This window comes from Marmota flaviventris, chromosome 3 (assembly GCF_047511675.1).
Source record: "Marmota flaviventris isolate mMarFla1 chromosome 3, mMarFla1.hap1, whole genome shotgun sequence".
In the NCBI taxonomy this organism is placed as follows: Eukaryota; Metazoa; Chordata; class Mammalia; order Rodentia; family Sciuridae; genus Marmota; species Marmota flaviventris.
This window is the reverse complement of record NC_092500.1, coordinates 9,988,455-10,001,203: the sequence shown is the minus strand read 5'-3', so window position 1 is coordinate 10,001,203 and position 12,749 is coordinate 9,988,455. Positions and strand designations below refer to the sequence as shown.

Here is a 12,749-nt window from a genome sequence, read left to right as displayed (position 1 = left end):
CAGACGAGAAGGCTGAGAGCCACTCAAGGTCACTCAAGCCACTCAAGGCTGGCAATTGGGGGACTGGGGAGCAAAACCTAAGTGGGCGCGGTAGCACCTGCCTGCATTCCCTTGGGAGGCTGAGGCAGGAGAATCACAAGTTCAAGACCAGCCTGGGCTTAGCAGGCTCTTAGTTTAGTTTAGCAGACTGGCTCATTCAGTAAGACGCTGCCTCTACACTTAAGAAATAATAAATATATAAGGGGCTGGGGTGCAGCTCAGGGGCACCACAGCCCTGGGGTCAACCCCCAGCTCTGCTGGCTTCGGCGTCTAGGTGTAGACAGGGTCCTGCCTGCAACCCCTGTGTCTTCTTACTGCAGCCTTGAGGGGTATGCATGGCCTAAGAAACACCCTAAACACACCAAGGCCTAGCTCGCAGCCTGGGCCCGCCCCAGGGCTCCAGAAGCCACCAGAAAGACCAAATCCAGATAGAGCCTTGCCTCAGTGTCTCCAGCTGCAATGGAGGCTGAGCTGCAGGGCTGGGGCCACCTGCAGGGCAGCGAGTTCCCCTCAAGGGCCAGCAGCGCCTCCAGCTCCAAACACCAGAGCAGAGTCACACGGGCACCCAACAGGAAGCCAGGGAACAAATACAGAACATCCCATGGGGCAGGATACCATCGGCACCTCAAACCAGGGGAAAGCACGGGACCAGACAAGGAACACCCTGGCCCACGGCGGACACCACAACCAGGGGGTCCAAGTGCAGCGAAAGGGTCCACGAGGAAGGGGATGAAAAAAGTACAACCACTCTGCACACACCCAGGAGAGGAAGCAGTCACCCTCGACCAGCAGCCCCACTCCTGAGCACAAGCCCTAGGGGACATCTGGGGAAAGGACAAGGATGTACACTGGAACCAACAGCCCTGATGCCTGGCAGCTGAGTCGCTGACAGCAATGTGGTCACATAAGGAGTCCCAGAGATGGTGATACTTTTAACCCGGCAATCAGGCCACTCCCGGCTCCTCAACACTGGGCTAAAGACAGCAGGCCAGAGCAGCCACCACAATAGCCAAACAGTGGAAATGACCCAATGGCCCAGAGCCGATGAATGGAGACAGAGAGTGGTCCATATACATGCGGAATATTATTCAGCCATGAAAAGGAGCGGAGTACTGGTAACACATACCTCAACACAGGTGAACCTTGAAAGAAAACATTCTGCCCAGCCAAAGAAGCCGTACACAAAAGAAAATGTGGTTCTATTATATTATATTCATTATATAAAATGTCCATATCCATAGAGATGAAAACAGATTAGTAGAGACCAGGGTGGGGAGTGGCTGCTTAACAGGCATGGGGATTTCTTCTGGGACGTGCTTTGAGACTAGATGGGGTGGTGGCTGCACAATGTTTTAGTAAACCACTGTACTGCACATTTATTTATTTGGTACTGGGGATTGAACTGGGGGTGTTCTACCACTGAACCACATCCCCAACCCTTTGTTATTTTGAGACAGGGTCTAAGTTGATAAAGCTGGCCTCAAACTTGCAATCCTCCTGCCTCAGCCTCCCGGCTGCTGGGATTACAGGCATGTGCCATCTTGCCTGGCTTGAACTGTACACTTTAAAATGCCTGATCTTATGCTATGTGGATTTCACCTCAATTTTTAAAAGAGGAGGAAAAGCAAGTGACAGATGAAAGTACAGTTCTATTTGTCTCAATTTCAAAGCTCTGTAAAGATATAGTTTAAGGATACAAACGTGATAAAACCTCAATGAAAGGGAATAATTTAAAATGTCAACTAGTGGTTATCTCTGTGAGGGGAGGCAGATGACAGGACAGGCAGGGGTACTGAGGGGCCTTGAAAGGGACAAGAATGGCCTCCTCTTTCAACTGCACAGTTCCCAGGGAAGGGTCCCATATGACCTTAGGGTTAGGCAGGACTTAAAAAGACCCCCCGTATGGCAGAGATGCCAGACGTGGTACAGTGCCCGGGGTTTAATCCCCAGCACCGCCCCAAACAACTGCAAACCCACCAGAAATGAAGCAGAAAGAAAAACTACTCAATTCTTATCACAGACAAAAAGCTGACAGCTAACAGACTCCTACAAACCAGTAGGAAATAGAAGCAGGAAATAGGGCAAAGACCGTGAAGCGCCTTCCCAGAGGAAGACCAACTACGAAGGGCTCGCTCAGCAAAGGCCTCGATTTCTCTTAAGAGAAATGCAAACTCCAGTGACCCCCAAAGACCATTTCTCAGCTAGGACCATCAAAGGTCCTCAGTGAGATAGGGCAGGTTTGCTGGCAAGTTTGCTGGCAAGGCTCGCAACAGGTGGCTCCTCCCCAGGTGGCCAGCGTGAGACAGTCCAGCAGCACCTGCACATCTGAGGGTTCAGCCAACACCGACACCCCTGCACTGTGCAAGCCGAGGCCTGGACAAGGCTGTCTGCTGCAGGCTGTTTGCAGCAGCAAAAGCTTGGAAATGACCCAAATGTCCATCATTGGGGAACTGGTTAGAGAAAGAATAGCCCATCCACAGGCCAGAACACAATGGAGGGAGAATGAGGAGGCTCTCTGTGCAGGAGAGGAAGATCTCCAAGGCAGGAAGCGAAGGGCCAAGGACTGAACCACACTGTCCTCTCCTTCCAGCTGCGGGGCAAGCTGGGGAAGCGGCATCTGCCTTTGGTTGTATCCACACAGAGCACTGCAGACAAGAAACGGGAGGAAGCAGCCAGGCGACCAGGGCGCTCGCTGGATACTTTGTTAAATGCAACTCCTCCACCAGGAACTGTAACCGAACAGGGTAACAACGCACCCCTCCAACTGGCCTACTCCCGGGTTTCTGGTATATTTCCAAGGATGTACGAGCAAGGGTAGAATGTTTCCATCACCCCCAAGACATGGGTACCTTTTAGAACCCTCCTCAGCCTCTGTCCCTGGCCACCACTAATCTACTTTGTCTCTGGATTTGCCTGTTCTGGACATTTCACAAAAACAGAATCATATATGATCATTTGTTGACCTTCTTGAACCCAGGTGTACTTAACCACTGAGCAACATCCCCAGCCCTGTTTTGTGTTTTATTTAGAGACAGGATCTCATTGAGTTGCTTAGGGCCTCGCCATCGCTGAGGCTGGCTTTGAACTCCCGATCCTCCTGCCTCAGCAAGCTGCTGGGATTACAGGCATGCGCCACTGCACCCAGCTGTGTATTTTATTTTGAGACAGGGTCTCATCAAGTTGCTTAGGGCCTCATTAAATTGCTGAGGCTGGCTTTGAACTTGCCATCCTCCTGCCTCAGCCTCCTGAGCTGTATGATCTGATTCTTTTACTTAACAGTTTAGTGTTTGGATGTTAGTTCTATAGATATATATTCTGATTTCTGAGCCACACAAATTAAGAAGAGGTGACTAAGCCCAGTGAGCAATGGGAGAAAGCAAGTGCAAACTGTAAAGTGCTTCTGACACATTGGCATTCACTGCTTGGTAGAGTCCACAGGTCTCAGGGTACAGTGAAGACGTGGCATGGGAGGGGAGCCAGGGCATCCTCGATCCGCTGCCCTGCCCCTTCTCACCACAGGTTCACGAGGCAGCAGAACGCAGCAGGTACTCTCCATGCCAAGCCGCTGACCCCTGTCTCGACTCCCCACCTCCTAGCCAAGGCCTGGGTGAGTCACCTCGCACTCTGTGCCCAGGTGCCTCACCTGCTATGCTCCTGGGCTGCCCCAGGCACAGAGCTCAGCAGTGGGCTCTGGCACGCACAGGCATAGCTCTACCAATGTGAAGGCTGCCAAGGAGGGGGTGAGGGCGGCCCTAGGGAGCAAAGGCGCTCCTCCCCGGACAGCCGAGGGCTCCCAGCACAGGAGCAGGACTGAGCCAGGCACAGAGGTCATGGCACAGGCACAGGCCAGCGGGGGGCATGCAGCCAACTCTGAGTGGTTTGGTACAGCAGGACCCCAGACATTGAAGGAGGGTGGAAAACGAGGGCAGCGCCGGGATCTGAAGGCCTCGAGAGGCCAGATGAGAGTGCGGCCTTCCCTGAGGGCTCCAGCCAGGCACGAGGTCTGGGATCTCACCGATACTGACACTTGAGGCCAGAGAAGCCCTTGTGTGGGAGCTCCTTGTCGGGTGTTGGCAGTGCCCTGACCTCTACCCACCTCCTCCCAAGCTGTAGTAACTAACAGTGTTCCAAGACCTTGCCAGATGTCCCATGGGGGGAAAAAGTCAGCACCAAGATTTACTGGTGTACCAGAAAGGGCTGGAGGGGACCCGAGGGGGTCAGGAGACCCAGGAGGTGGCCACTGCAGCTGTCCAGGCAGGAGCTGCTGGTGGCCTTGCCCAGGCAGGGTGCAGATGTGGATGATGCCCGAGGCAGGGCCTTGGCCACAGAGAACTGCAGCAGCTGCATGTGGGCGGGGTGTGTGGGGGAGGGTGGCACACAGGAGGGGCACTTCGTCCCCCGAGCCCTGGCGCTGTCCTGCTAGAACTACTGCTTACATCTCTATCTGACATAATGAAAACCTCAAACTCCAAAGGTCGAGTGACCATATGCCACACAACTTACCAAGGACAGGGACTCAAGCTGTTGGGCAAAGCCTCTGGCCCCCAGAGTGCTGGAAACCTTCTGTCGCAGTGTTCTCCCCGACTGCCAGCCCTCTGGTGCCTCAGATCCCACTGAGGCTGCCAGATCGTCCTCCTTTCTCACAGCCACTAGGCTGAGCAGCAGAGAGGGAAAGTGCCTGGCCCATGAGGGACAGGACCCCCTGGGGCAGAGCAGGGCTTGAAGTAATGCTCCCAAGGCCCCTGCTCTCTCTCCATTCCACTTCCCTGTCATCCGGCTCACCCAATTCCAAACAGGTACTGAGCCCTGACCAGGAGCCCAGGCCCGTGCAGGAGCTCTGCTCACCCTCGGCCGATGCAGTAAAGCATAACTGGCGAGAACCGCGCGGGGCGGGGCCCATGGAGGCAGATGGCCGCAGCTTCCTGGCAGACGCTGCGTTGGGAGGTGAATGGTCTAGGAATGGTGGAGGGGGCCTAGGTGGAAAGGCTTGGAAGCCAGAGAAATGGCCCCATTTCAAGTGCAGAATGTGGCCCATTGGTTATATAGCAGCCACATGGGGGGCCTGGTGGGGACAGGAGTAACCAGCCTCACATGGGGCTCACAACAGACGCCATAGGGACCCATGGGGTGCAGGGAGGGGTTGAACCCACCTGCCCAGCAACAGCAGCAGTAGCAACCTTTGCACCGAGTGTCAGAGCCTGGAGTGTCCCCCTTGACAACCAGGGACCCCCATAACCACCTGAAGAGCTGAGGACAGGGATTCCTTTTTGTGTGTGCATGCAGGGGGACTGGGGACTGAAACCAGGGCACTCTACACTGAGTGACATCTCCAGTCCTTTTAAAAACATTTATGAGGCAGGGGCTCACTATGTTGCCCAGGCAGGCTTCAAACCTGTGATCCTCCTTTCTCAGTCTCTCAGGTCACGGGGACTGCAGGCATATGCCACCACACCAGGCTAGGGCAGCGTTTCTAAGCAGTCTAGAGAGTTGCCCAAGATGCACAGTCAGTGGGCAGGCCCAGGGCAAGCCGCCTCTGGACCTTGTGCAGTCAACTTGAGCCCCTTAACAAAGTGGGCGCACTCTCCTGGCCATCCCTCAGCAACAAGGGCTGGGAGCCCTGGAGAGCAGCTGTGGGGCTCGCAGTCGCACCCCTAATGAGGCCATCAGTGTTTGATCCTGGAAAGCAGCTTGGAAGCCGTGTCCAGCCCCACCTGCAGAGGCCATCTGGAGTCAGGCCCTGGCCTGGGCACTGGTAATGAGACAGTGGCCAGAGCTCTGAACAAAGAGAGCCAGCAAGGCCGGCCGGGGGGACCCACAATCCCTGCTGTCTCCAGGCCAGGAGGACACCGGCCTAGGGTGGTGCCAACGGGAGGGCACCTCAGGGCAGAGCCCCCACACCCTCGAACCACTGGAGTCTGGATGGTGGTGCAAACTGACTCCCTGACCCCCAGGCCCAAGAGGACCCAGATCCTCGGAGAGCAACGACTCCCAACTCAGCCCAGGGGCGGGACATGATGTGGAACCTGCTGGGCTCAGCAAGCAGGTGCTTTCCACGCCAGGTCCTCAAACTCCTCACAACCCCACCTCCACCCTGAGAAGCCCGTCGGGTGCAGTGGCACAGCCTGCCATCCCAGGACTCTGGAGGCTAAGGCAGGAGGATTCCAAGTGAGAGGCAACTTAGTGAGACCCGGTCTCAAAATTTTAAAAAGGGCGAGGGATATAGCTGGGTGGTAGGAACACCCCTGGTCCACTACCCAGGGCTGCAGAGAAAGGAAAGTTAAGAAAACCGACTGCCGCCGTAGAACTGTCACCTACACACAACTTTAAAAAAAAATGGAGAAGTCAAGGTTGGCAGAAGTCACCCCTCGCTCAGGGTGTACAGCTAGAAAAGGAAACACCGATATCCAAACCCAGGCCAAACGTACTCCACAGCTGGCAGAAGAGGGGTGAATCTGGACTTTTTTACAATAAATGAGATGACTGTGGAGAAACGGGAAGCCCTGCCTTCAGGGAGACGGTGGCTTTTCTCAGTGATCTGGGGAGGCCCCTCCCTCCAGAGGTTCCCACTTCCGTCTGCAGAAAGAGGGCCTGAAGGGTGCTGCCTAGGAGCGGGTGCCTGCTGTGCCAAGAGCCAAGTCTGCGCCCTGCAGTCCCGAGCCCAAGGCTCAGTGGTGAGAACGTCCTTTCCCCCACCTGTACATCTTCCAAAACAGGTGATGGGGACCTCCACCACACAGACAAGACTGCAGCTCAGAGAAAGTATCTTATCCCAGATCACACAGCAAACCAGGAAAAGACTGGGACCCAAAGCTGGTGCAGTCCCCAAATCCCAGGCTTTTCCAATCCTGCCATGAAGCTCTTGCACACCCTGGTCCCTGGTTTAGCACTTGTCCACTTGACAGTCACTGGACACCCACTGGGGCAAGCCACACGCCAGGCCCAGGAGAGAGTGGGCAAACTCGACACTATGCTTGCCTCCCAGGAGCTCAGAGATGCAGCAAAACCTTGATTTAAGTAAGTTTTGAGACAGGGTCTCACTACGTTGCCCAGGAAAACCTTGAATCCCTGGGCTCGAGTGTGGCTCCCACCTGGCCTCCCAAGGACTGGGACTGCGCACCACTGCGCCAGCTGGAGAAGATCTTTACCGGCTGCAGCCACACAGGCCTGCTTCCTGTTCTGAACCCCAGCACTGTGGGACGCGACCTGCCAAGCACCGGGCGGGGAGCTGCCCACCAGGCCAGCACTCCATGGCCCACAGGGCGCTTTCCCATGGTCACTTCACCTGTACCTCCAACAGCACTTGGCTAGCTGGGCTAACTTTACAGATGGGGACCCTGAGATCACAGGACAGCCACACAAAGTGAGGCCTAGAACACAGGACTGCCTGTCTTCGGCACCCACTCAGGACCGTGTGGTGTAAAGGCCACCTTCTCCAGTTTCCTGGGGCAACCTTGGGTGGTCACCCTGACTATGCTGTGCCTCATCTTCACCAGCAGCATCTCCAGGGGCTCCATGAGGGAGGTAACGTTGGAAAGGACATCCAGGTAAGTGTTCATAGACCTCGTGTGCCGTGCCCCGCCCCACACCTGAGAGCCCCAGCCCCCCTGGGCAGCAGATCTCCTCTGTGGGGACAGGGCCCTGACCGCTGGTGAAGAGGAACCCTCAAGGTCTGAGTTGGTGCACAGGCACATTGACGGGTCGCATTTCCTGCCCAGGACAGAACCAACTCATTTTCATTTCCCAAGCAGAGAAGCAGATGTGGCCCGGTTCTGCTTACCAGGGCACAGGGACAGGATGGAGGATAAACCCCAGGGGAGCTTGCCACCTTGCTCTGTAACCCCAAGCCCATCATCAAGGAACAACCAGCTTCAGACCAACACTCAGAGGCAGGGCTGCAACCCGACCCTGGGAGCAGCGCCCCCAGCAGGTTGAGAAGGCAGCACTCAGTGGCACAAGCACCACTTCTCCCAGGCCAGAGAGGGCTGAGATGTCAATGATTTGTTTAAAATGACAACATTGACCAAACTCAGATTTAACAGGAAGCACATCCGGAGGGAGAACTCCCTGGAGGAGGAGGACCCCCCCACCCCCGGGTCATTCCAAAGCTGCATTCCAGAAGGCCAACCACAGGGACAGCCTTGCTGGGGCCAGGTGGTAGCCTAGGCCTTCTCCCTACCATCACCCTTCTTCCAGGACAGAGGACACGGGATGCCAACCCAGCCTGGGCTTTCCCAGGCCCAGATGGAGACCCAGGTCAGCTGCAGCTGGAAATTGCAGCTAAAAATATCCTCCTCTGCCCAGCACAGCAAGTGGGAGCCCCGCCCTGCCAGACGGGGTTCCAGATAGAGCCAGGATCCCCCGGCTGCCTCCCTCCACCTGAGGCTTCCTTCTCCCCCTGGGATGCTCCTAGAGGCAAGACCAGCCACTGGAGCACAGTTCTGGCTTCAGATCCTGAAATCCTGGGATCTTTTCTCCTCCTCATCCCCAGGACCATCCCAGGGCTCCAACTGGGCCAGGCAGACTTACCCAGGTAGATGTCTCCAAAGGACCCACTCCCGATCTTTCGTCCCAGGCGGTACTTGTTTCCCACGCGTAGCTCCATGATTCACTCTCGCTGCAGAGAGAAGCAGAACTCGGGTCAGAGAACTGGGAGCTGGGAAGGGGCCTCACCCACCCCTCCCCACCAAAGGCCAGGCAAAGCCACAAGAGACTTGGAAGACCAACCATCTCCCTCCCACTACCCAGGAAGCAATTTGACCTCACTTTGCTTGAGGGCAACCAGGTGTCAGGTAGCCCAGCAGCCACACCCACACATCTGGGAGCAGCCTCAGCAGGTCCTGCACAAGACACTAGAGAAAACAGCCCCCTTTAGGCCCAACCTCTAACCCACCCCCAAGCCTGGCCAGTTCCCAGTGTGTTTTGAGGGAGGGGGCCTGATCCACACTGGGGGAGAGGCAGGACAAGGACCTGCCAACCACCACGTCCTCCACTCCTGACACCAAGAGCCTTTCACAGCCCTCTGCCTGCATCTCTTTGGAAAGACTGTCTGGGGCTGACTTTTTTCAAGATTAGGAGAGCTTCTCCCTCGGAACTGGCCCTGGGCTGGGGCAACCCAAGCCAGTTTTAAGTGTCCAGTCCCTGTGGGACTAGAGTCATTCTGATTTGAGAAGCTCCCCTTCCTTCTGCTATTCATCTAGGTACCCCAAGCCCACCAACAACAGGGACCTCTAAGCCACCCTGGCAGGGATCTCTGTACTGGTCTGGGGCAGAGGTCTGGGCACCTGTGCTCCTGCCAGCAAAAGAGGAGACTCACAGGCAGTTTTGGTGAGAATGGCAGGGAATGGCAGACTGGGAAACAGGGAGGGGGGTCCAAGAGACCTCAGCATGTTTACAAGAGGGTTAGTCTGCATGAGCAAGAGGGGACTCCTTTTGCAGACAGAAACTCAGGCCCAGAGAGACCAAGCCACAGCCCTCATGCCATCCAGCAGCAGTCAGTGCCAGGGTCCCAACAAGGAGCTGACAGGGGTCCTGCTGCCCCTCCCAGCCCCCGACCCTCACACACAGGGCTTCTTTCATGCCAGGGACGGAAGGCAAAGCAGGAAGATGGGAAAGCAGCTGTGCTGACCTTTCCCCATGCCAAGGGCTGCCCCCAGAAGCCAGGGACCTGGGAAGGGAGCTGGGAGAGACTCCTTCCTTTGGTGGTCAGGTTAGACTTCCCTGAACCGGGCAGAGCGAGGAGCCAATAGCTCCTGCCTCAGAGTAATATCCCAGTCCAGGGCCGGCTCCCAGGGAGAAGCCTCAAGCCATCGGCAGCCACAGGAAACAGCCTCCACCCGGTGGCAGCCAAACTCGGGGCTCTCCATCAGAGCCTCTGCCCACATGCCTGGCCTGGCCCAGCTGAGGCACCACGGCTTCCAGCAGCACACTCCACACTTGCAGGAAACCCACACGCCACACACCCCACATTCACACGCCGTCCAGCTGCCCGGTGTGTACCCGCCAAGGGAAGTGAGGAAAGCACACAAGCAATGAGCCCTGCTGGGGGGCCGGCGAGTACGCACACAGCCCCCCCCAGCCCGTTTCCACCAACGCTGATTCAGAGACCACACATGGCAGCCGGGGAGCCGCAGGTTAGGAAAGAAACATAAATATACCCGCATCCTATATTACATAAATACCCATGCCGGGTTATATAAATACCCATGCCCTCTGTCTGGGTGTCTTACATAAATATACTGCACATAACCCCACAGCCCCCCTCGCTCACCGGGCTGTCTGCAGAGAAGGGAACAGGGGTGCAAACCACCAGCCCTCCAGGACCCCCCAACTGCTCTGTGCCAGCCACCCAGACAGCAGGGTCTCCCCAGCGCTGGGGGCACAGGGCCCTAGGGAGAGCCTTGTGTGTCCCAGCATCCCCCAAAGGAGAAGGGAAAGGGTTCATCCGAGAATGGGGGAAGCTTTCCAGTTCTCTGGCTGCTTTTCCCATGAGGGTGGGGTAGGGATGGGGGGAGATAAACAAAGTAAAAAAACAAAAAACAGGCAGACATGGAGTCAGGAGTTTCAGTGGGTTAGAAAATGAGACAAACTACCAACCAGAGGGCCACATGGGCAGGTTTTTTACTTCCTGACACCTCCTCCCTTCCCTAGAGGCAGGACCCTTGTCACTGGACCCTAAAGATAAAAACTGAAGGGGTATCCCAGCCCCCAGGCAAAGGAGACCCAAACGCCCGGCCCTGTACTGGAAGCATCTTAGGACACCCTTCTTGCCCCCAATCCTTCTGCCTGAGAGGTTAGGCCAACAAGAAAACATGTAAAGAAACTAAGGGCAAACTTGGGGAGGGGGGTCCCCACACCCTGAGTTTGGGTGCTTCCAGTTGGGAACCCTCTCTCTAAGGTCGGGGCACCCACAGTTTTGCTTCCAGAGACCTAGAGAACAGGATTTCTCACCCACAAATGGGAGAATCGCGTCCGATAAATAACCCCCCTTCCTCTCTCCACAAAGGAAAACAAAGCCCTTGGCCTGGGCGACCAGGCACCCCATCACCTCAGGACTCCCCTCCCGCCAGCGGAACAGCCTTGCTGACCCAGGCTCTGGGGCACCCGGGCCAGGGAGCAGGGGGGGCCGTGATGGTCCGCGAAGCCGACAGAAGCCCAGGGTTGGCCGGGAAGCCCGAATCAACAGTATCGGGCGCCCTCAGCACCCCAGTCCCTCCCTCGGCGTCCCCAAGTCACGGCCCTGAAGCCGCCTCGGCGGCCGGGGCCTTGGACAGTCCAGCGGGGGGAGGCGGAGGCGGGCGGGGCCGAGGGGTCCTCCCCCCGCAGGCCTGCAAAATAACAGTCCCCCTCCTCGGTCCCCAGCCGCGCCTTTGTCCTCGCGGGCCGAGCGGGCGGCGCCCGGAGTGCCCCCCCAGCCCCGCGCGAGCGCGCGCGTGTCGCCCTCCGCTCCCGGCAAAAACAAAGAGGCGGAGGAGCCCCGTTTCCCCCCGGGTTTGCGCCCCTCGGCGGGCCCGCGGACCCCCCATATTTACCCCTCCGGGAAGGCGCCGGTGCCGGGCCGCTGTTCGGGGGGCTGCCGCGGGCGGGGGCGGCCCGCCGGGGCGGATGCCGGAGGATTCGCGGGGCCGCCCGGCGCGCCAGCCTCTCCCGGCCCAGCCGCCGCCGCCGCCGCCGCCGCCGCGTCGCGCCGCGCTCCTCTCCGCTCCGCTCGCCCCGGCCGGCTCAGGCTCTGGGCTCTCGCCGCCGCCGCCGCCGCCGCCTCCCGGCCGCCCGCCCCCGCCGCCGGCTCGCGCGCTCCCGCCCGGCGCGCGCCCGTCGGCTCCCATTGAGCCCCGGGCCCGCCCGCTGATGTCATCCCCGGCCCGCCGTCGCCGCCCCGGAGGATTTAAAGGGCCCGCGCCCTCCCAGTCTGGGGGAGTGAGGCGGGTAGGAGATGGGCAGCCAGGAAACGCAGTGTCCCCGGCCCCTGGAGGAGCACCGTACAGGAACGCAGCCTCGCGCCTGGGGCACGGGGTGCGCAAGCAGTCACCGCCACCGGAGCCAGCGCCAGCACCAGGTCCAGGTGGAGAAAGTGGGACGGGAAAGAGGAGGCAGCACTAGAGCGGGGTTTTCTATCCCCAAAGCCCCCTCCCGCCCTGCCAGGTTCTCTCTCCGCTCCGAAGGCCCGTGGTTATGCCTGGCACCACAAAGGAAGATGTTAGATAGTTGGGGTTCGGTGCGCCTCTAGGCTGAGTGCTATGGAGAACACAGGCCCTGTTGATTCAGGGGCTGGTGCAGGCGGAGGGGTGGAGGGGTGTTGACAAAGGGCCCAGGGAGGTAGCCTTCGGGGTTCAGTTACACCTTCCTCCCGGAGGAAAATCAAAGGCGAAGACCCTTTTCTTCTCGTGCGGCTCAGACTAAGCACAGAGCAGACCCTCACTGAGTGAGCAGCCCCACGCACTCCAGCACTCCCGTGAATGCAACACTTGAGTACACATCCAGTCAAGCCACCTGCCGGCTGCGAGCTTGGGGGGGGGGAGAAGACCCTGCCCTCCCTAGGTCACGGGCAGAATTAATTAAGGCTTCCTACAGGCTTCCAGCTGATGACATGTTCAAGACCGGGTTATTAAAATGATGATATTTACACTGTGCCGTGTGAAGCTCCAAATTATGACACACCTACATTCTCACACACACAATTGTGGCTGTAGACACACAAAATGCCCAAGCACACG

General features: G+C 57.8%; 2 protein-coding genes across 7 annotated transcripts in view; one reads left to right on the top strand and one right to left on the bottom strand.

Moving 5' to 3' along the window:
• The window catches only part of Csnk1e (casein kinase 1 epsilon), a 33,445-nt gene that overhangs the window by 11,264 nt on the left and 9,432 nt on the right, over positions 1-12,749 (bottom strand). For 2 of the 6 annotated variants that reach the window (XM_071609472.1, XM_071609475.1), the window contains exons 1-2: positions 11,568-11,707; positions 8,566-8,653 (exon numbers count right to left, since the gene is read on the bottom strand). In XM_071609472.1, coding sequence (XP_071465573.1) covers positions 8,566-8,641 — 76 coding nt within the window. In that variant the 5' untranslated portion in view covers positions 8,642-8,653; positions 11,568-11,707. Of the gene's footprint in view, positions 1-8,565; positions 8,654-8,802; positions 8,824-10,986; positions 11,006-11,567; positions 11,708-12,749 lie in introns of those variants that run through there. The other 4 variants (XM_027931955.2, XM_071609474.1, XM_071609473.1 and 1 more) reach the window with 4 other exon arrangements.
• On the top strand, positions 11,167-12,135 carry LOC139705069 (basic proline-rich protein-like). Its single transcript, XM_071609268.1, has one exon. The coding sequence runs from the start codon at positions 11,167-11,169 to the stop codon at positions 12,133-12,135; it is 969 nt and encodes a 322-aa protein (XP_071465369.1).